The sequence below is a fragment of the Triturus cristatus genome, chromosome 11 (assembly GCF_964204655.1).
Source record: "Triturus cristatus chromosome 11, aTriCri1.1, whole genome shotgun sequence".
In the NCBI taxonomy this organism is placed as follows: Eukaryota; Metazoa; Chordata; class Amphibia; order Caudata; family Salamandridae; genus Triturus; species Triturus cristatus.
This window is the reverse complement of record NC_140594.1, coordinates 305,174,062-305,198,019: the sequence shown is the minus strand read 5'-3', so window position 1 is coordinate 305,198,019 and position 23,958 is coordinate 305,174,062. Positions and strand designations below refer to the sequence as shown.

The following is a 23,958-nucleotide window of genomic DNA, read 5'->3' as shown; positions in this document are numbered from 1 at the left end:
ATGAGGGGTGATAGGAATATGATCAGGCTGGTTTATGTCCTTCTTTATCCAAGAAGAGAAAGAGGGTGTATTGGTTGTCTCTGGATCCTGAGAGTGCATGGAGTGTCTTAGAGTATCCTTCACACTATAGTCCATTATCATGTCTCACTTACTTTTAACTCATTCTGCAATTAGGTTAAGTTGGGAATCTTGATAATACACATGGAAAGAATGCGTTGAGACACCCTTGTTTTTGAGTTTCTGAAATAGGTACATTGGAAGACACATAGGGTGCGATTCCGAACTCGTTCGGAAAGCATACCCAATGACTCGGGTCCGGAATGCTTACCGGATGACTCGGATTGGGAGAGTTCGACGAATGAGTACAATGCATTTGAATGTATCTGGATATGATTCGGTTAGGCAACCTTTTCATTCCGGGCAACCCAAGTTAGAAAGGCTGTCTGAATCATTCATTGTACTTGTTCGCTCTGAAAACCTCGCCCATAGAGCTGTACGAATCGGTTAAGGCTCTATCTCTCCGAATGCCTTCCCGAACAGATTCGGTCAGCGCTAAGGGTTTCCAGGCATCGTATTTGGTCGTTTGAAACTTGGGATGATTCAGTCAGAAACAAGGGCTCCAGATCGGTTTAGGCAAAGCTGAATCCGATTTGGAGGCCTTCCAAAGGAGATCAGAATCAGGCCCATAGTTTCCATCTTCAGAAACATTTAGGAATTAAGGACTGAAGATAAGCAAAAAAAGGTTAGATTCTGCTATGGAATGGAAAGAAACGGAGTTCCAAACATTTTTGCAGAGCTTTTACCCAAAAAGGGCAACTTGGCTGCAAATAACAAAACAAATGGCAACGTGCAGACAGCAAACTGGAAAGCAACACAATAGAATGGTTTTTAAAGCTATCCTAAAGGACAAGTAGAATATAATGTCTTTGATTCCAAATGGTAAACTATTCCAGAGTTAAGCTCTAAAAATAAAGGCTAATACTCCCTCCTCCCAACTCGACCTTCTTAACATGTGGTATAGTGAACAGTAATTGAGATTCAAAGCGTAAGCTGCAGTGGCGCAGGAGTGTTGTCCCACTGTTTTTCGCAGTGAAAAAAAAGGAGAAATAAAATGATAATAACTCGACGTTTTTATCATTTTATTTGTTCCTGCTGCAGTGTCTTGGCAGGGCGGGTGGATATGCTCTGCTCTCAAAGCAGGGGGAGTAGTGGTGTGCACTATGTAAGTGAGCATGAATCTTCTCCACCAAGGCTGCATTACAGCCTGGGTGGAGAACATGCCCAGGCTCCCATTCCCTAGCTGAGCGCCGAAGCACGGCGCTCAGACCAATCACAGCGCTGCATTGCAGCATTGTGATTGGCTATGGGGAGCCTCGGTGCTTCCTGCTTCCTGTTGGCAGAGAAGAAGCCAGGAAGAGGACGGAGAGGCTGGAGGAGAGGCGGAAGCTGGCCAGCCAGCCAGCCGTCCAGCAGGTAAGTGATTTTTTTTAAACCCCTTCTTCCCTCCTCCCCACCCCACTGTTGCTTCTCTAGAGCAGTCACCTCTGGTAACCTCCTCACCGAATTAGAGTGCCTGAAGCATGAAGCAAGGGCAGATTTCTCAGTACCACAGCCAAGCTTTAAAAACTATTCTTTGCTACCCTGAGGGCCAATGTAACTTGACTTGTGAATGTGTGACATCACCAGTGTCTTTAATACACATGCTACATTAACAGCAACATTTTGAGTACAGAGAAACTTCAGTAAGTCGTGGATAGCCAATGTTACAGTAAACATTCAGAGAAAGTTTAAATGCAGAAATTGGTTGCAGATGTAGCTGTTCTGGGTAAAGAATTTAGAACATTTCTTGTCACTTTCAACTAATTAAAAATAAAAAGATGACGAGACATCCTTAATCTGTTGTTGCATGGAAAGTTGGAAGTCAAGGTAAACAGGATTTGACCTTGATTGATGGGGCACATCTAAAGAACTGGGCTGAATAGACGAATGATCCACTTTTAATAGAATATCGGTTTTATTGGCATTCGGTTTGAGAAAATTAAGAGCCATATAGAGTAGGGCAGTTTACAGGCATGGTCAGGGTGACCAACTGTTTGTCTCGGCATCCTCAGATTGGATGCTATCTGAAAAAACCTCCTTTATATTCCTAAATACATGCATGAAGTCCGTCTTTGACTTAAAACTTCGGATTGTCACCTCTCCTTTTATCCTTCAATCACACTTTCCTACTTGCCATCCTTTCACGCTTTCTTACTTCGCATACAGCCTACTATCATGTGTGTTTGCCTTAATCTCATGGATTATATTACTGCAAATTACCCACACCTCATTTCAAAGATCCTAACAAACTTGTTTGTAAATAATACCCCTGAATTACTTCTAGCTCATGTGCTAATCCCACCAACCACCTGCATGAACTCAAGTACCCCCATTATTGATCACACTGAATTCCTATTAATTTAATCTACCACAAAGAAATGTAAGTAACTACACCGAATGGTTTAATTGAGAGCACCAGATTAATTCCAGTAGCCAACATGATGACGGGCGGATCGTCACCGCCCGGCCGGTGGTGGTGATCCGCCCACCAGCACAACTACATTTACCCCCACCATATTACCATGGCGGGAAGGATACCGCGGTGCACGGAAAGTCCGTCGCTGTTCCGCCGGTCGGCAAGCGTCGTCGAACCGGCAGAAAAAGACCGCAATATGGTGGTTGAGGTGGGTATGCCTTTCCATGGCGGAGACGCTGTCATGGAAAGGCATGCAGAAAATGACTATGGGGACCAGTTGCGGGCCCCTGGGGGGTCTGGGCGATGGGGGGCTGCACTTGGGGGGTACCTATGGCACCCCCCTTCATTGCCATGTACAAGGTGGCAGGCACCGCATGGTGCCTGTCACGTTGTGCATGGCAATGCACATCATGCTTCTTTGGCTTTGCGGCGGGTGCTGCTTACAGCACCGCCCGCCACAATGTCAAAGATGCAGGATGCAACCGCCATGGTGGCAGTCGCATCCTAATTGACGGTGGGGGACCACCGCACCCCTGGCGGCTGGTCCCAGCAGCGCTAGGGTAGCGGCATCCTAATGGGGCCCTATGTTCTGGAAGTAGCGTGCTGCCTGGCATAAACCGCTTCAATGCCTGGCATAAGGTGCTTTAATGCCTCGTCAGGGATAGTAAGTGCTATATAAATGCAATTAGAATTAGAATTACAACCTATAATCTGATTGGTAGTTCTAGCGTCAAGTACGTGAGATGTGTCTAACATGAAAGATAGAACTGCTTTCTCTGGTTTGGGATGGTGATAGCTGTATAACTTTATATTTCCCCACCTCAGTTTAAAAGTAGATTCTCAGGTGAATTCTGACTGAGAATCCAGAGACATATTGACCGAGAATTTTCTTCGAAAGTTGCAAGATAGAAAATAAACAAAAGAGTAATTAGAAGTGAAGAACAATGCCATACACCTCTCCAACAATGACAGTAGGACATGTGAAAATGCATGTCCATTTTATTTAAATGCCTGGAAAACCGATGGCTGTCACACATTTTGAAGGTTAGATCAGAAAACAAATAAGGCAAGTTCAGGAAGACAGAATATGCAAGGACAATAAAGTCAGCTATTTTTCTGAAGTCAATACAAGATGTTTGTGAGACATCTATCAAGCTCCTGGTCTAATTTCTTACGATGATATATTGTCTAACAAAACCTACTAAGTCGATGCCTTGATTGTTTAGCTGACAAGATAAAAGTTTTGATGTTTATTTTCTTTATTATAGGTCTGTCACAGGGAAAGCTGAGCCTGCCATGCCAGGGCGGTTGTATGTTCATCCAGATTCACCAGCTACTGGGGCTCACTGGATGCGACAACTTGTATCTTTCCAAAAATTAAAACTGACCAACAACCACCTGGACCCATTTGGGCATGTGAGTACCTTCATTAGCATATCTGAAAAGTATTTTTTTTGTAGTTTCACAAAGTAGACAGACAGCATGAATAAATTCTAAACAACCTTAAACCTTTGCATACAAGATATTTCCATACTTCGGGCCATATGTATGAACATGTTTTCCCATAGACACAGAATGGGTAAAACCCTTTGATACATCTGGCCCTTCGAGTCCAGAGATGTTTTCAAATGTTCACGATAAAGTAGTCTAAACACGTACATCTACTTTACATAAACATCAGTGACATTAATCCATGTGTACATGTTCTTCTGCAGTCCTATTTAAGGTCACATGTGAGTATACTTCAACAAAGTTCACCCAGTATTTTTCTGAGATTTTGTTTATTTTTCAGGCGAAGATAAATCCTGTAATTCTAATGAGTGTTATGTTGAATGTGTTGGTAATAGCAACAATAGGTCAGTTTCAATTTTGTGGTGTGTACAATGTAATATTAAAATGCGAGTATTTTCTTCAGAACCAGTGGTTATTCTGTACTTTTTTACATAAAACATATCAATCCAAGGGCTGTTGAGAACAATCTCAAAAATATATGTCTGACTGGAACCCGGAGGTAATTTTACGTTGACCATTGCGGAGTACGAGCCGAAAACAATAACCAGGTTTGTCCTGGCCAAAGATTTTACATTCTGACGTTAGTCCTTTAAGTTCCATTCCACCACAGAAGCACTCTTTCAAAGCCCGCCCCCCCCCCGAAATCAAGACAAGCACTTAGAGAATCACAAGGTGGCAGGAAGAAGCCAAGCGGCAGGGTCCAGGTGCCACTGATCAGCTGGGCAGTTGCAGTATTAGGCCTCAGCTAGTCTGTTGTGTCCTTGCAGCTTTAACAGGAGGCCAGCCTTATGACCCTCGGAGTGCACTTGTTTGCTCTGTGTACCAGAGGCAGAGTAGATCCAGACTGTTAGGGCTCTTCTCAGAATGCATATAAAGAACTCTTCTAAGTTTCCACAGGCCCAATAGTGTTCTTAAGTCAGTGCCTGTAGATTCCACATTTATGTCTGGTACAAGTTAGTCGGTGGGAAAGACTCTTGAGCATTTAATAACCAATGGGGTAAACGTTCTGGGGGCTAACCCTACCCAATTGGTGCATTTTCAAGATAATGAAACGCTTTGGCCACGCTATATTTAGGATCTTAGGGCTGTGGTGTGTGTGTGAGTGTACTATGGTAATCCTAGTGTCCTCCCACATCAAACACTACAATCCAGTTTAAAGCAGCTACGGTACACCCAATAAACCCAGAAAACTGGTAGAAGAAAGCAGGGCTTTCCAGCAACCAAACAGTGGATACACAAGAACTGTTTTGCCGTCCTGTTTCTCTTCCTTTCATGTGCACCCCCATATATGAAAACCCAGCAGACCCGTCAAAAAGGAGTTCACATTCAAGAAGGATTTGACACTAATGTCAAAAAGGATGCTCAAAGTCCCGCTCTGCATAACCTGTCAGGTTAAGCGGTATCCTCTATCCACATTCAGGTCAGCCTATTTGCTCCTGGGATGCACTTTCCACCTTTTTAAAACCTATACTAAAGTTACTTTTCCTTACAATTTATTAGAAATCAGACTTCATCATTAAATTGAATTTAATAACAATTTAAAATAGTTGTTTAATTATTCTCTAACTAATCCCATTCACGGGATACAGTATTAGGATTTAAGTCTGTACTCTGGTTTTCTACATAGGGAAGCTTCTGCAACCATTTACAGTCCGCACTTTGTGCTTCTTGTTGCTAATTTTATTTAAAACTTTAAGAATGCATTTCCCCTTATGAGATTGTTGCCATTTTGTTTATTACATTTTGCTCTATTTTTCTAATTCATTTTGGAATTATTATTATTTTGCATTTTGCCTTTATTACTGGTTTTGGTCCTGCATTAATACTTCACACATTGCCTCTAAGTTAAACCTGTCTGCTCTGTGCCACAACCACCAGGAAATTGAGCTCAGGTTACTTAAGTTCACCCTCACAAGGATTGTGATTACCTGAGGTGGGGCTTACCCATTCTCAACTAATGAGTTATGTTTGTGTGTACAAACAAAGTTACTTACCTGTACACAGTAGTTCTCCAGCATTGATATCTTTCTTAGATTCACATGTTTCAATCTTTCCCTTCGTCATGGTGGAAGTCCCACGATATTAATAATATGTGCTATGCCTAAGCAAGGAAAAACACATAGAGAAGCCAAGCGACATTGGTAACCAATTCACATTGTTTTAAGAGAACCAAACTTCAACCAATCAGAACCCAGACCCTGTAGCACTGTCCCCATGCAGAGGCACCACACCTCAGATTTCAAGCACAAGTGTAAAGTAAAAAATTATTAGAGGTATCCAGAGTGGTGAACACTAAAGGGAAGGATGGAGGGTCGCATGTAAATCTATGAAAGACATCAATACTGGAGAACCACAATGTACAGGTAATTAACTTTTTTCTCCTGTATTGCATCTGTCATAGGTTCACATGCTTGAATCAGATGAGTAAGCAGCACCAAGATAAAGAGGCGGTGGGTATGACAAACCACTCCATAGTTCAAACATAAAGCTTTAAAGACATTGCATAACATATTTATATAGGATAACAATAAGATTTCTGTACCTTACTCAAAGAGGCGACATAACACTGCCTGCCCAACTGTGGCATCCACTTTCCGTGAAGAATTAAGACAATGTTTTGTGAAAGTGTGGACAGTAGTAGATGTCGAAGACCTGCAAATGTCCGATAATGAAACTCCCGAAAACAAGGCTGTGGATGCAGCTACTTTTCTTGTAGAGTATGCTTTAACCTTTGGAGTCAATGGGTTTCCTCTTTTGTTGTGGTAAAAAGAAATGGATGCAGAAATCGAACTAGCTATAGTGCTCTGTGATAAAGCATGACCGTTTCTAGGCGGACCAAATTAAATCAGAAGCTGGTCTGATTTTCGAAAAGCCCTTGTTCTATCTGTATAAAACTTTAAACTTCATTTGACATTCAGAGAATGTAAGGCTCTTTTGGCTGTGGATGAAGCATTTTTTTTAAATGCTGTCAACACAATTGGCTCATTCAGGTGAAATGAAGTTGGCATTTTCGGACTGAATTTAAGATTAGTTCTTAGTATGACCCTGTCATCCTTGAATTGTAAGTAAGATTCATTAATCATAAAAGTTCGAATTTCACTAATCCTCCTAGGAGACGTGAGGGCCAACAGAAGGGCCACGTTCCAGGTCTATGTCTGCCTTATGGATAGGTTAAAAAGTGCTTCTCATGAGCTGTGGCAGAACTGTATTTAGCTGCCATGTCAATGGAGGATTCTTTAAAGGAGGATAAACTCTATAAAGACCTTTCATGAATTCCTCGATTAGTCTATTGGACCGCAACAAGACTTCCCCACTTTGTCTTCGAGATCTGGAAATAGCTGCCAGCTGAATTCTTATGGAGGAATGAGCTAGACCTGATATGCCAGGTAGAGTAAGTAAGGTGAAACTAGAGGATGCAGATTGTTATTGATGCACCAAAAACAAAATCTCTTTCATTTCGCCTTAGAACATGTAATGGTGCATCCATTCGAGAATGCTGAAGAATTGTCTTACAATCCTCTGGTATTTCTGATGATACAAATTCTTTGTGCTGAGAAGCCTTGCTGACAAGCTGAGTGATTGTATTTGCCGGTGAACAATCAGCCTTTGTTCATGGAAAGGAGGTTCTCCGTAGTTTTGACCTGAATGTGCAGACAATCTGATAGGAGAAGAAGCTCTGTGAACCAGTATTGTCCTGGCCAAGCAGGAGCTATCAGAATAAGGTGGCATGGCTCTTGCTTCAATTGTCTAAGAACTTTTGGAATCAAAGGAAAAGTGTAAGCAAGCATTTTTGTCTAGGCTAAAATTAATTTATTTCCCCAGAAACCTGCTTATATTACATTTTTTGTTCTGAAGAGTTGCAAATAGATCTAAATTTGGGGTTCCCCACTGACGGAAAACTTTGGAGTAACTGTTCCTGATTTAGCTCTCATTTGTGGTACTGCTTTGCAGTCCTGTTCAGAAAATATGCCCATTCGTTCTCCACGATAAACACAAAAGAAGTAGGTCGCCTGTACCCATAAACTGGGCAAAAAGATCTTGGTAAGATCTGAAAAAGTGAATACTGTAGTTCACGAATGGTCTAGGAGGAGGCCATCCTTAATGGAAGAGGATGCTTCACACACAATATTGTGTCATGCTTCATCATAGGCATCCTCTACCCACCCTGGTAAGATGGTGCTACCAGAGTGGACGATCTTACCAGGGTGGGGACAGCCCTCAATTCCAGAAGATTAATGTGCATTTTTTCCTCTTGAAAAGACAATTTTATGTACATTTTCAGGTCCTGCAGTTGAGCTCCACAACCCTCTAGGGAAGTGTTTGTTGTCATTACGAGATGGGTCTGCACGTGAACAAAAGATAGGCCCTGAGAGATATTTCCTATTTTTCCCTACCAAGTCATCGCTAGTTTCAGAGCTGGGATAGTTATTATTGTGTCTTCGAAAGTTCCCTGGGCTTGAACCCATTGTGCATACAATTGCTCTTGTAAGGGTCTAATGCACAGATGGCATTTTGGGCTTAACAGAATGCAAGATAACATAATTCCCAACATTGACTTGAACGTCCAAACAGAAGTGAACTTTTTTCTTGAGAGAGAAGCTGTTATTGCTGTTATGCATTCAATTATTTCAGAAGTTGGGTATGGCTTGGAGACGTTCATATCCAGAATTGTCCCCAGGAAAACCAACGATCTGGATGGAGCTAGGGATACATTTTCCTTGTTCAGCTTTAGACTTAAGGTTTTGAATAGCCAAAGACAGGCCCAAGTAGATCTTCCTGCCAATGTGAATATGGGGCCCTTGATAAGCCAGTCATCCAAGTATGGGAACACCTGATGACCATTTTTTCTTAATAACGCCGCTACAGAAGCCATGCTTTTTGTGAACTCTCAGCGAGCTGTATGCAGTCCCAAGGAAAGCACTTTGAATTGGTAATGGCACCCTACCACCTTGATCAACAAAACCAGGAGTGCAGTTCCTCTGGGAGAGAGGGGGGGAGAGCGATTAGTCTCTATAGAATGCCCTCACACACCTAGCAAGGTGTCATGCTTCATCATAGGGCTGTGCTCCTCGTCGGGCCGGCGCTGCAATGCCCGACGGAAGCCAAAGCCTCAGTAGGATTACGGCTGTGTGCACGCCCAAATTTTGGAGAGCCTTTTTCCAGCTTTTAGACGAACCCGTACAGCAATTTCTGTATCCCAGGGGGTCTCGCAACAGTGGGTCCACCCCCCTTTGCGACCCAATGGACTCACTTTGGTGATGTACTAATTTTACTATCACCCACTATGTAGTAGAGAATATTATTTTTTTGAGCACTCTCTCAGATGGTCCTGAAGAATTGCCACTGACCCGTACTGGGCATAGGGCAAGAAACATGTCGACCTTTCTACTTCCCTGGGGAGCATCATAATCCCCTCGGGGGTCACCGATTTTAATTAGGCTGGTATACCACCAGAATAAAATTGTTCCTTGATTGGCAATACCATACCTATTTTAACCCACTACACCACCACTCACTACACTTGTTGCACCTACCCCCACGCACCCATACGGCTGTCTCGAAAAAGAGCCCCTCCGCGGGAGCCCGTCGGGCATTGCAGCGCCGGCCCGACGAGGAGCACAGCCCTATGATGAAGCATGACACCTTGCTAGGTGTGTGAGGGCATTCTATAGAGACTAATCGCTCTTCCCCCCTCTCTCCCAGAGGAACTGCACTCCCGATTTTGTTGATCATACCTTTGGAGCACTGTGCAGGACCTCAGTACAAAAGCTCTCGGTTCCTCCCTTTTTGCAACCCTACCACCTTGAACCTCCAAAACATCTGATGTTTCACATGCATGGGAATATGAAAGTATGCATGTAGGAGATCCAAGGGTGTCACAAAATCTCCTGTATAGATAGCATTTTGAAAGGTTGTGACTTTATGTATTTGTGCAACAGCCTCAGATCCATTGCCTGTCTCCATTTTCCTGACTTTTTTGGATGAGGAAGAAGTTGAAATAGAAGCCCTTGCTGCAACGTATTAATGGAACTTCTTCTATCACATTCTTGGAGAGAGAAACAAACAAATTTCCTACTTCAGCCGAGAAAGATGGAGAAGGATAACAGAATAAATTCCAGGGGTGTGGCCATGGTGTATCACATTTACACCAATTTGTTTGAAGAGATGCTCTTCCATTGATTGTAAAATTTGGAAAGGTGTTTTCCTAGATGCAGTTGATTTGAGACTGAGGTGACTAGTGCCTGCAAATTGTCACTGGTGCTTGGAGGCGTCTTGGGCTTTTCCCCCAGCCTGAGGAAGTCAGGTTGCTATGGATATGAGGAGGATTAATTGGCCCTATATTGTTGATATGACACATATTGAGAATGATAATTTCTATGAGGACTGATATGTTGGACCACATTTGTCGGTCATATCTCCCTAAGATGGGTAGCACATAGGATGCTCTGATAGAAGTTGCCTTCATAGCTGAAAAGCGCTTGCCAATGTTATCTAGCCATCTACCCTCCTTATCCGAAGGAGCTGAACATGATGCAGAAGGGTTTCTGGGCCGCCTTTGGGCTGCCTGCTTGACAACAGAGTCAGGGGGTAGATGACCTATAAGACATGTAGATGAATTTTCTGGCGCATTATGCTTTTTATTCAGCAGAGGAACAGCAGCTGACAACGAAGCTGGGGTCTTCATGAGCTTCAATCCTTCCTCTAAAATGTAATCTACAATGGGAATAGAATGATCTGTTTTCGAGCTCAATCTTTAAAATCATACAGGAAACATTCAGTGTGTTTCACTAGTAAAGGTAAGTACTATTGCTTAAAGCCCGCTCAAAGAGCTCATGAAAAACTCTTATGCTACTGTAGGTGAATTAGCAGATGATGGTGTGGCCGAAGCAGACAACAGAGCTATATAATCATCTAATTCCTGGCTAGAACCTGCAGGGTACTGAGGAATCTCACCTTCTCCCAGCTGTTCCTTCATATCACTCGCAATACAGTCATCTCTTATTGCAATGGAAGGCAGGGCTTGTTTTTGTTTTTGTTTTTGGAGTCCCAAAGGAATTTTAGGAAGAGACACTGCGCCTGAAGTTTCAGAACGCCCCAGAGTATGTTGTACTGGACCATTTGCAGGGAATCTCCTATAATATTCGTTCAACATGTGGCATAATTAAGTTACCAGTGATACAGACACTGAAATAGTATCTTCATGTGAGCCATGATGTTCCCCATGCGGCCCGTAGTATGGATAATGTTTTTAAAAAGAGTCATAACAATGAGCAGCAGAAGGTCTTAAAAAGAAAAATCTCCTTCCAAATATACTGGAGTGTCCTTATGAGGGTCATCATCATCAGTATTTTGGCATTTGAAGTTTAACTGAATTGTACTGTAGGCTGGCCCAAATGGCCCATCATCACAGGACTTCCATCTCAAGGAGATGCCCAAGGGGCAGAGAAGACCAATGGTGTAGTTAACAACCCGCTATACCAGCTTGAGCAGGGAAGCTATTGAAGCATATAAAATAATTGTATGGCCTTTCTTATCATTTATCTTTGATTTGCAGATGATCGCAAGTCACAAGTTAAAACTAATAAACTCCATAGGAATAAAGTATAATAACACAGCTTTGGGGTGAGGCCCAAAGGAAAACCTTTTAAAAGCAGCTTAAAATGATGACATAGAGAAATGTTATACGGTATAGTCAGAGAGAACAGAGGTAGAGATCCCCTACTGCATAAAGAGCCATGCTAGCAAAGAGAAAGATTGAAAACCTTTTACTGTGTAAAGAGCCATTTCTTGAGACTTATCTTAAACAAAGCTTCATCTTTAATCTGTCGCAAATCAGACGGGAGATTATTCCAACCCACCGGGCCCAAGAAAGAAGACACACGTCTGCCAGATTTGGCCAGACAAACTCTTGGGATCCTGGCAAGATGGTTCATGGAGGAACGCAGCACTCTTACAGGGTTGTAGTAGGCAATTCTGGCATGTAGGTAGTCAGGTCCTAAATGATGGAGCACTCTGTGCATTAACAGAGAGGACTTGAAAAGAATCAGTTATTCCACAAGAAGTCAATCCAAATTATACAGATGCAACATAATGTACTCTTGTCTAGGAAGGCCAAGGGCCAGCTTACCCCTTGCATATTGAACTGTCTGAAATTTTCTCAACAGACATTTTGGCAGGTCTTCATACAATGCAGTGGCATAGTCCAACCTGAACATAACCAAAGTCAGTACCACTGTGATCTAGACAAAATGGAGAGGAAATGCAGAAATTTCTTTGCCATACATAAATTGCCAAAGCACAAGCCTACCACAGAGGTATTTTGGTTATGAAAAGGCATTTTATTGTCAAACTTGAGCCTCAAGTTCTTTACAGAATCTACATGGGTATCTGGTGGAGACAGCCCTACCAGCAAGTGGACATCCCAAATAAGAACAAAATTGTGACCGAAACTGAGCACCCCAGTCTTTTTGGTGTTGCACTGAAGATGGTTATAGGTCATCCACCAAAAGACTGCCAAGATAACTGGCTGAGTGGCGTCCTGTTCAATGGTCATCTCTTTACCAAAGGCAAAGACGATCTAGGTGTCATCCGTGTAAGAAATAATCGTAGCCCCAAATTATTCTACCACCTTAGCCTGGGGGGGGGGCATATACATACTAAATATTTTGGGGCTAAGTGCTGAACCTTGAGGAACTCCAACTGATACCCTTCGGCTATCAGAGGAGTAAGGAGGAAGGCTGACCTCTCGGCTCCTGTCCTCAAGAAAAGACTTCAGCCCTTTCCAAGCCTTATACCAAATACCTCCTGAAAGCATGATAGCAACTTGGCATGCTGCCCACATCAATAGAAAGACAAACTATTAAAATGACAAAGAAAAAACTGTTAAAGGCCAATGGAGAGAGATACTGCAAAAGAAAGCATAGAAGATGAAAATAATGAAGGAAGGAAAAAAGAAGCATGAAGGAACGAGGGTACAAATGAACACAGGAAATAAGGAAAAAAGGTGGAACAAGAAGAAAAGTAAGGAAGAACAGAAAGAATGATGAGTGGAAAGAGACAAATGAAAGATTATAGAAATACAATGAAAAATGAAAAGGAAGAAAGAAGGGAAGCAGAAAAATATAATGAAACGTGAGACGAAAGGATGGGCGACTGAACGAAAGAAGTGAAAGATGGACTGATGGACTGAGAGAACTAGTATAGCACAACAAATCACCCCGAAGAGGTATCTTGGCGCTAAAGTACAAAGTAGGTAGAAGGGAGTAGACAGAGATTCAGAAGAGCCAGGTCTTGAGAAACTTTCTAAAGTAGGCAAAGTTTGAGCAACACCGAATGTAAAAAGGCAGTCTATTGCAGTGGTGGGGACCAAGGTAAGAGAAAGATCACCCACCTTCTTTAACTGCATGTATAAGCCGAGGGCAGAGTAAGTGTTGGCCTTTCAATCTCAGATTCCTAGTAGGAATACATGGGTGGAGTTTATTTTGTAGATAGGCAGGGCCTTTTACTCACAAAGATTTGTATACCAGGCACAAGAGCTTAATTATGGAATGTTTCCTCACATGGAGCCAATGAGTGGGCTCTGATGGAGAGGGGGAGGAAGCTTGCAAACCAGACATGCAGCAGTATTCTGAACCACTTGTATCATGGATAGTAGTGATTATTTTGCTGCTACCAGAAAGGCAATGCCATAATCCAAGCAGCTTTCAATGAATGTCTGTGTAAGAGTTCTTCTAGTATGCAGTCACAACCACTGAAAGACCTTTCTAAGCATATGCATACTTCCAAAACATGTCCTGCAGGTGGAATCTATCTGCTCTCTTATGGAGAGATTCTCGTTAACCAGTATACTGAGATTTATAACTACCTTTTTAGGGTGATGAGTCACACACAGTTCGGACAGCCACCAATCATCTGACAGGTATGCGTGAACCTTGCCGAACAGCAGGATATTTGTTTTATCACTGTTGAAAGCAATCAGTGACCTCCAGGTGGCAAATTTCCTCATGGATTCCCCAAATCTGCTTTTGTGGATTCAGGATTAGGACCCATGAAGATGATCAATTGCATGTCAACTGTGTATCAGATGACGTCAAAACCTCATGTTGTTACCAATTAAGCTATAGGGGCTAGATAGATTTTGAAAACCATAGGGCTCAAAGAAGAACCCTGCGGTACCTCTTTATCTAAAGGCATGGTGCAAGATCTAAAGGATCCCAAATGTATTGTCTGAGTCTGACTGCTAAGGAAATGTTTGAGCTACCCTAGTGCTTTTCCTCAGGCACTAATCTTAATAAGTCTCTGGACCATGATGGAGTCTGAGGTGGTGTCACAAGCAGAAAATAGGTGAAGTAATACCAGCATGGCAGGAAGTCCATCATCTAGAGAAAGTCCAATGGTGTCCAATACCGCCACAATGCGGTTTCTGTACTATGTGAGACTCTGCAATCTGATTGGGAGGGGTACAAGATGGAGTTGGCCTCCAAATAGAATGAAAGTTGCTTATTTACTAAAGTCTCCATAGTTTTACTAAGATAAGGGAGCAGCAATATGGGTCTGTAGTTAGTGGCCTCAAGGGGCTCCGCATTGTTTTAAAAAAAAGTAATAGACATGAGTTGTGCAGTTTGCCAGGGAGGTGGTAGAGTAGCAGAACTGAGAGGAATATTAAACAGTGATGTGATAGCTGGAAGAAGAGTGGTGTCAAGGCTCACAATAATGTGAAGAGGAGAGAGATCCGAGTGAGAACCTGATTTAATTTTATTAATCATTTCAAAAACTTGAGCTGGAGTAATGGATTCAAAGTCTTCCAAAATGACAGGGGAATTAGTAATATGGGAAGTAGTACGGACGGTTATGGCTTGTGTGAAACCATGGGAGAAATTCTGATAGATAATCACAATTGTCTCCTCAAAATGGTCTGTGAGGGCATTGTATAATTTCTGAGAGGCCAGGAGTGTAGCCGCACAAGCAGTGGGCTTCATGAAATGGTTTACGATTTTGAAAAGTTCATTGGGCTGAATTCCCTTTGGTGTCTTTCCTATTGACAATGTAGGACTTTCATGCTTCTCTGAGCCTTTTATGATAGCTTCCTAGTGCAAGTTTCTATGCACATTTGTCAAGAAGAGATTTAGAAGTGATCCATCTCCTCTCCAATCTTCTGCAGGCCAGTTTCTCTTGTTTATGTTCTTCTAAAAACCCATAGGGAGTGAGACCTAGTAGAGTTGAATCATCAATGTTTAAAGGGAGCAACTATACCAAGGGACTGGGAGATGGAGTCCTGAATATCCATGAGATCACTGTTAATATCAGAGGTCTTATTAGTATATTGAGTGGGAAAATGCTGGGGAAATGAGGAGTTTGAGACTTTCTTCCACTGCCTTGTCTTTTTAGAACCTTTGTTCTTGCTGCTGAGCAGTTTCTTTTTGATAGGAAGCTGAAAACTAATTTCAGAATGGTCTGTCCAAGCTAATGGTAGAGGAGAGTCAACCTGTAGGTCCAAGGCAATAGTAAACACAAGGTCTAGGGTATGTCCTATCATGATTTTGATTGATTGATTTTGATATTTATATAGTGCAGCAGTCACCCAAGGACATCAAGGCTCTATTATGTGTAGGGTCAATTACTTTCTGATGCAGATAGTAGAAGTGGTCCCTTTGGTTATCAGGGGCCACTTCGTCTATCACCAAGGGTTGCCTGGACTCAGTGCACAGTGCCTCACCAATATACTGAGCCAGCCTCCTAAAGTAAGCAATTATAAATTGCCAATTATAAATTAGGTGCCAAGGTCGTCGCCTATGCTGACAGTACTCAGCTTCTGTTTACTTGGAAAAAGCATGAGTCGTCTACTGATTATGTTAAGACCTGTCTGGCAGCTGTGTTTAATTGGCTCACTTCTGCCCAGCTCAAGTGTAATGAAGATAAAACCGAGATTTTATTCTTTGGCACATTTCCCCCTCTGTTCTGGCCAAATCAGTAAGCTGACAGGTACCTGATTTGGCATTTTGAAGCTACTTAAAAAGTTTCTGCCTCTTCTCCTTTTAGCAGCTAAGGAAACGGTTTCCCATATGCTGGTCACCTCACATAGGGACTTTGCTAAAGCACTCTGTGGGTCTTCCTGGCTTCCTCCTGGATATACTTCAGGTGGTTCAGAATGCTGCTGCCAGATTGCTTCTTGGCCTCCCTAAATGTATGAGTGTCAGGCAACATTTGCGTAATCTTCACTGGCTGCCTGTGAGAGCAAAGGGTTAAGTTCAAGGCCCTGGTAATGGCCCATGCTGCCCTGTACGAGTATGGCCCCGTCTATCTCAGGAAGCGTTTTCAGTTCTACATTCCCGGTAGACATCTGCGCTCTTCTAATATGTTAAGGGCCTCTCTGATTAGATATCGCCTGGAAAGGAAAGGTGGCAGTTCTTTGGCCTATCTGGCCGTAGTGGCCTGGAATTCTATTCCATTTGAATTACGTAGCTTGCAGAATCCCATTCAGTTTAGAAAAAACTTAAAACTTTCCCTTTCAACTGAATTTCTCTGTGTTTTCTGTCTCCTTTTCTGTCTTACATGGGCTCGCGCTGGGACACTCTGAGTAGCTGTGCGCGTTATAAAACCTGCTAACATAACAACATAACATAAATAAATATATACGATAAAAGAAGCTCACCTTATTAGAATAAATGCTGTAACACTGCCTCTCCCACGGCTGCATCACTTCTCTGTGTCGACTCCAGACAATAGTGCAGTGTGAAAGCATGGGTGCTCTTCCACGTTGCAGCACAGCATATTTTTTCCAGAGGAAAACCAGCAAACAGGGCAGCCAAAGTGGACACTGCCCTTGTTGAGTGCACCTTTGTCTTTGCTGTGAGCTGTCTGCCAGCTTTGGAGTGGCAACATTGGATTGCAGCAGAGATCCACCTTGCAACGGCTGCTTTTGTGACTGAAGTGCTTTGTCCAGCTTTTCCATAAGATAGTTAGGCATCTTTTAATGTCAAGGGTGTGTTGAGAAATATTTCTGCTTGTGATGTTGAATTTGGAAAAAAAGGTCATAGTATAATCGGTTTGTTGAAATAGAACTCAGATGGGACTTTGGGAATACATTTGGGATTTTCTCTGTGGAGAACATAGCAATCAGTGTTGTGAAAGCTTGTATTTCACTCACTCTTCTAGCTGAAGTGAGCATCAACAACAGAGCTACCTTCCATGTGAGCAACTTGAGATCCGCTCTATGAATAGGTTCAAATGAAGGTTTGCTAAGCTGAGCAAGTTGAGATGCCATTTCGGGAGAGGAGCTCGTACCGGAAGGAAAGCTCTAAACAGCCCCTTCATTAATTGTTTAATTATTCTTGTGAAACTGATAGATAGAGAGTGGGAAGAGCATCTTTATCTTGATATTGCAGCGAGATGCACCTTAATGGAAGAATGCACCAAGCCTGATCGAGCAATCAAAAAGAGATAAGGCAGGATCTGCTTAGGAGATGCCTGTAACGGATGCAGGTTGGATTGCTGACAGCATAGGCAGAATATTTTCCATTTTAATTTGTATGTTTTGATAGTAGTTTCAGCTCTTGCTTTAGACAGAATATCCCTGAAATCCACAGGGATATTTAAATCTCAGAATTTGTGGAATTCAAGAGCCAAGCCCATAAGTGGAGAGAGGCTGCAGAACATGGCCCTGGTTCATTGTCACTGGCTGTAGTTGGATGGGATTGCACTCTGACAGCAGGAGAAGCTGTGTGAACCAGTGTTGTCTGGGCCACTTGGGAGCAATCAAGATGAGGCAACAGCATTCCTGTTTCATCTTGTTGAGCACCCTCAGAATTAGTGGGAAGGGGGAAAAAGCGTATGCATAGATCCTGCACCATCTGATCAAAAAGGCATCCCACTACAACCCTGTGAGCAGGTATCGACTGGCGTAGTGCTGGCATTTGGAGTTCTCATTGGTCGCAAAGAGATCCAGTGCTGGCTGTTCCATATTGAAAAATATTGTTCAGCTTTGACTCATTCAATTCCCAATCATGGCATCTTCCTTGGCTCTGCTGAGAGTGTCTGCCAAGGTGTTCCTTATACCCAAGTCGTGCTTGGCCCTCAGAGAAATCTTTTGAGTTGTGAGCCAACTCCAAAGCTGCTAGGCATCCTAGAAGAGTGTTAGTGATCTTGTGCCCCCTTCCTTGTTGTCATTAATGCATGCTGGTTCGTATTGTCTGTAGTATCAGCATCGATGACACTGCTATGCTTGGCAGGAATGCTTGAAGGAGAGAAACATGGCTTTCAACTCTAGTCGGTTGACAAACATTGTCTTCTTGAGTGCACCCAACTTCGTTTGAATTTGAAGGTCTTGGAGATGACCGCCCCAGCCTTCCATAGAGGCATCTGTAGTTGTGACAAAGTTGGATATTTGTGGCAAGAATGTGAGGCCCTCTGAGAGATTGGAGATCCGAGACCACCATGTTAGCATCTGCATCATCCATGGGGTGATGTTTATTAAGTCATTGAAGAAACCTTCTGTCTGGATCCACTGCTTATGGAGTTCCTCTTGCAATGGCCTCATTTTCAGACGTGCCAGAGGAACAAGATTTATGGCAGAGGAAATCATGCCCTTCAGTGATTTGAAATGTGAACTGAAAGGGACCTTCTTCTGGATAGCTTGATAGAAAGATATGCTAGGCGTTGTTGTCTGTCCTGTGAGGGAAAGGCTTTGTTTTGGACTGTATCCAGAAACTATAGCCTCTGTTGTGGAGCAGTTGTTGACTTTTCATGATTGACAGTGATACCCAGCTTGTGAAATAGAGTGATGCAAGCGTTTGTGGTTTTGGGCGCTTGTGATGGTGTTAAAATTTTTAGCAACCAATCATCCAGGTAGGGGAATACCAGATGACCTTGTCTTCTGAGAGCACCTTCTCCTGGAGCAAGGCACTTGGTGAAGAGGCAGGGAGCTGACTTAAGGCCTAATGGGAGGACTTGGAATTGATTATGGGTACCGGCTATGGTAAAATGAAGATATTTGCGCTGTTTGGGATGTATGGTGATGTGTAAGTATGCATCCTGCAAGTCCAGAGTTGTCATATAATCTCCTTGGTTGAGGAGTTGCAGGATGTCAGAGCGAGTGACCCTATGAAATGATTGTTTCCTCAGGAATTTGTTCAACTTCCTGAGATCCAGAATTGGTCTGCATTCCCCTGATATCTTTCTGATTAAGAAAAAACAAGAGTTAAAACAAATGTCCTTCTGGGTGAATGGAACTTTCTTGATTGTTCTTTGGCGAGCATGATATGGGCTTCTCTTTGAGTAAGTGAAGACGAGTGGGGTGCGCTTCCCTTGGCCAATTGATGGATGGACATAAGTGACCAAGTCCAATACCCATTTGTCTGAAGTGATCTGATTCCAATGGTGGAGGTAATTGGTGATGTTCGCACCCACTGGAATGGGGGGAAGTAGCCGGTCTCAGATTGCGGTCACTGTTTACAGCCTGTGTCTCAGCTTGGAGGGATGTTCTTTCGTCTAGGTCCTTGTTTTGAACATGCGGCCGTAGGTGGAGGACAGTAGGGTTGCTGTTGATATGGAGCCCTATATTGAGAGTGAAAGGGCTGTTACTGTTGGGAGCATTGGTAACATCCTCTGAAGGTTGGGAAACCTCTACCGTGTGCCGCTTGAAAGGGAATCTCTCTAAATTGGAGCGTACCAAGAGATCTGGCCATATCTGTGTCTGTTTTGATGGCGAACAATGCATCATCCATATGCTTTCTAAATAGTGTTGTTCCATCGTAGGCCAAATCGAAACATTTTGACTCAAATTCTGGCCTGAATGTTGTCACTTTTAGCCAGCCCTGTCACCTTAAGAATGCTGCACCGGCAAGTTGGCAAAAACCGGTGGCGGCTATGTCCATTGCGTAGGCAATGATCTCGGCTGATGTGCATTCACCCTCCTGCAATGTTTTCCATGCTTCTGATTTTTTTTGTCCTCAGGTATTAGGTCCATGAGATCAGCAATGTCAGACCACATCTGCTTATCATAGCGGCTCAGGATAGCTAGAAAGTTGGAAGTACGAACTGTGATTGTAGACATGGTGGAGAACATTTTACATATATCATCTAAATGCCTGTCCTCCTCATCCAGTGGCATGAATATCAGGGTGGCAGGGTTTTTGGAGTAGCATTGCTCTGCCATTGATATGACTGAGTCTGGTTTCGGATGACCTGTGAAGCAGGACGGAGACTCTTATGGGGCCTTGTATTTTTTGCCTATACGAGGCGGTACCATTGCTACTGTTGCCAGGTTCTTCATTATTTTTACGCTGCCCTCCCATATATAATCTATGATGGGAACAGATCTGATCAATTCCCTTGTATGTTCCTTGAAATCAAATAAAAAGCAGTTGCTTGATTGAGACTGAGAGGTGAAACCTTGTTGCAGCACGATCCATCAAATTGTGAAAGCTTCTAATGTCCTCCGGAGGAGAGTCTGCTGAATGTGGTGGTGGAGGTGATGGGGTGCAAACTAGGCCCCCTTCCTCACTGGGAGGTTGAGGGTCTGGAATTTCACCCTCTATTGATGATGGGCCGTTTCTTGGCGGTGTGTGTGTTTGGAGCGGGTGTCATCCTGGGTGTGATCACTGGAGTAAAGGGCCTTGGAGTTGCAGGGGAGGTAAGCTGTGGTGGAGCCAATGTTTATTCCCAATAAGGTTCCCAAAACCTCTGCCAATAGTCCTGCAACATGGCCTGCAAATCCTAAAAGAGTGATAGAGGTACTTGAACTCCCTCTTGTCGTGGCTATAGTTCAGAGTAATATTAGTAATGTTGATGGTAATGCTTGGGCTGAGAAGCATAATAATGGCCATAGTATTGCTGTTATTCCATGTCCTCATCGTCATCCTGGTATTTAACTTGGAGCTCTGATGGGCTACGAGTTGGCTAAAGTGGCCGTCATCATCTGAATCCTTAAGGTCCAATAGATGACTTGATAAGAAGAGGAAAAACCTTGCTGGGGAGGTAATCTCCAGTCGCAAGTATGTTTTCACTATTTGTGTAATTTTTATTATCATAGATGGAGGCTTCAATGAGGTCGTCATCGAGGGAATGTCCATCGCTTAAAGGCCGCTAATTGATTTGCTCTTGGTGCCGTCAATACAATTCCATTGACGGGATCGTCGACAGGACTGTCGATCGATGGGGTCATCGATGGTTTTGTCGCCGATGTCGATGGTGTAGTTGAAGCGGTCATCAATGGAGTATTCGTTGATGATGAGATCCTTGTTGACTGGATCGGGGGATCGATGGATGATGTTGTTGTCATCTTCGCTGTCAATAGTCTTGACTACGAGATGGTTGTGATAGTTGTTGTAGTACTTAATGATATCACTGATGATGGTCTTGATGGTGTTTTAATATTGATTTTTGCCTCGGCGGTTTAGAAGATGATTTGTGAAGGAGATCCCCAGCCCTTGTAGATGGAGTAGTGGGCTCAGATGAGGTTGCCACTGAGGAGATTTGTTTGTGTTGCACTTTTTTGGAGATTCTCTGTGGTGGTAAGTGTTGAGGACCTTTCCACTTTCCACAGAGGTCCCTTGTTCCTGGGATCTGGATCTTTTGTGAGACCTAGCAGAGGTATCACTGTCCTTCTCAGAAGATGGCAATTCCTGAGTTTTTACCAACTGAAGCCACAGAAAAAGCCTCCCTTCTCTGTCCTTCAAGGTTTTGGAGGAAGAAGTGCAACACATTTTACACTCCTTCACCTTATGTTGAGGGTAGAGGCAATATAGACAGTCCTTATGGGGGTCATCTACATGTACCCGTTTGTTACTGCAGGTCTAGCAGGGACTGAAAAGGGCTTTCTTTACTATATCAGACATTGTAGAGTATTAGCAGTAGGTTTCCAAGATCTGGATAGAGAAAACTGAGGAGAGCTCAGATAGACTCCCTTCACATATGAAGTGTGGTGAAAATCAGTGGGAATGAGCCTCTCTTAGAGTGTTCTAGAAGGTCCTATCTCCTGATTGGTTAAGATTTCAAGTTTCATCCTTTTTAAAAAGGACCTAGATAGGCTATTTTAGGGGATTGTACATTTTCATGAGAGCCTAGGATAGTAATACATACTGCTATATTATGGTACCATGGGACTCCCACTTCGACGACGGGGAATGATTCAAGCATGTAAATCTATGAAAGATTCAATACTGGATAAATCGGATACTCTCCAAAAAAAGTTTACATTTTCTATTCTTTGGCAACAAACAGAGATAAAATGCAAATATGAAAGATTAAAAAGAGTTCAAAATAAGGCTTATAGCAAGAAATGCAGGCAATACCGAATGAGCGCAGTGAGTCCACGCCAGACTGCTCCTTATGTAGTGAAAGGGACTCAATAGAATAGACTGCTGTCTGCTGGCCACAGTAGTCTCTAAATGGATAACAAATGAGTTCCCTCCGCTCAATCAGAAAAGCCAGAAAAGACCGGTGAACCCAAAAGTGCAAAGTACAGAATGAGAAGCAGTCAGTCACAAGGATATCAGGTACTTTCTAAAAAAAGTTTCTATTTTCTAAAATACTCTTGGCAGCAAAGAACAAATAAAGTGCAAATAGTCAAGCTTAAAAAAAGTTAAAAATAAGGCTTATAGAAAGAAATGCAGGGAATACCTAAACACGCTGTGCGTTCACGCCAGGTTGCTCCTTATGTAGGATAAGGGACTTGAGAGACTAGACTGCTGACTACAAGAAAGTGATGGCCACAGGAGTCTCTAAATGGAAACCAATGAGTTCCATCTGCTCAAGTCGCAAAGCCATGGCGGACCAGGGAACCCAAAAGTGCCAAGAGCAGTATGAGCAGCAAACAATCACAAAGATATCAGGTACTTTCTAATTTTTTTTAAAATAGTTTCTAAATGAACAAAGTCCTGCAAAAAAGTCACCCCAACAGAAACAGAAATAATGACTCTTAATACCATATGTAGAACAACAATGCTTTCAATTCTGTTTTGAGAAGATAACCATGTTCTCTATAATGAATGTTTCTAAGTGTCTACACTAATTATAGAAATTAGCCTGGCCTGGGTAGTGAAAGGAACATCTTTAAATTAAAGCACAAGAGAGACATCGGGATGAAAACATGATTACCAGTTTGAAATTGTAACACTGGAACCAGCAGTGTCACACAGCAGTGCAAGGCTTTTGCATTGGTAATCTATTAAGCAAAATATCGAAGTTATGCTGATTTTTACAGACCCAGGTATAAAATCGTAGCAAAATAAGGAGTTAAAAGCATTTTCTACCAAATCACACTAGTTTGAAAAGTCAGGACACAGCGATGTAATGCCTGCATAAGGGGAATGCAGGTGTATTTCCTGTGCATAGGCACCATCAAGAAGAAAAAACACTCAATAGACAGGTTGATGCAAATTCTATATCTGTCTTACAATGCACTCTTAGGTTCTGTTTATAGAGGTGTTTGCTTTAGGTAGCAGAAGCATGCCTCCTGGTAAAAATAACTTATATGTTCAGGTCTCACATAGATGAGCTACCACTCACGCTACCCAGAGGTCAGATGACCGACACCTCATGGATACCACATCATTTCGGCTTGATTTCTTCTAAAGTTGCCACTATCTCTGCATTTAGTGTCTGAGGGTATTCACTAAATATATTGAAATGCTATACATGCAAGATATGAGTGGAACTGAGTTGTTACTCATAAAGTTCAAAGAATGCTTTAAGGTATCTTGACGCTGAACTCACAACAGAAAAGATATGGATATAATCAATAAAATAGATGAACTGTAAGGCCTTCCGAAAAATAGAATGGACCTCTATTTGCTCATGCCAAGGCTGAGTGCATTACAAATAGAGAAAGCAATACAAAAAGGAACATCCCCTTGCACCAACTCTTCGAACCTTTGTAACTCAGGACAAATAGCAGGAAGGACGAGCCAAAGTGAAGGGTATTTAGACCCAGA

At 42.7% G+C, this 23,958-nt stretch overlaps 1 protein-coding gene across 5 annotated transcripts in view; it reads left to right on the top strand.

Annotated features, from left to right (window-relative positions):
- Positions 1–23,958, top strand: part of TBX5 (T-box transcription factor 5) — a 476,135-nt gene that overhangs the window by 211,108 nt on the left and 241,069 nt on the right. For all 5 annotated transcript variants that reach the window (XM_085633551.1, XM_085633552.1, XM_085633550.1 and 2 more), the window contains one exon: positions 3,784–3,931. In XM_085633551.1, coding sequence (XP_085489677.1) covers positions 3,784–3,931 — 148 coding nt within the window. The remainder of the gene's footprint in view (positions 1–3,783; positions 3,932–23,958) is intronic.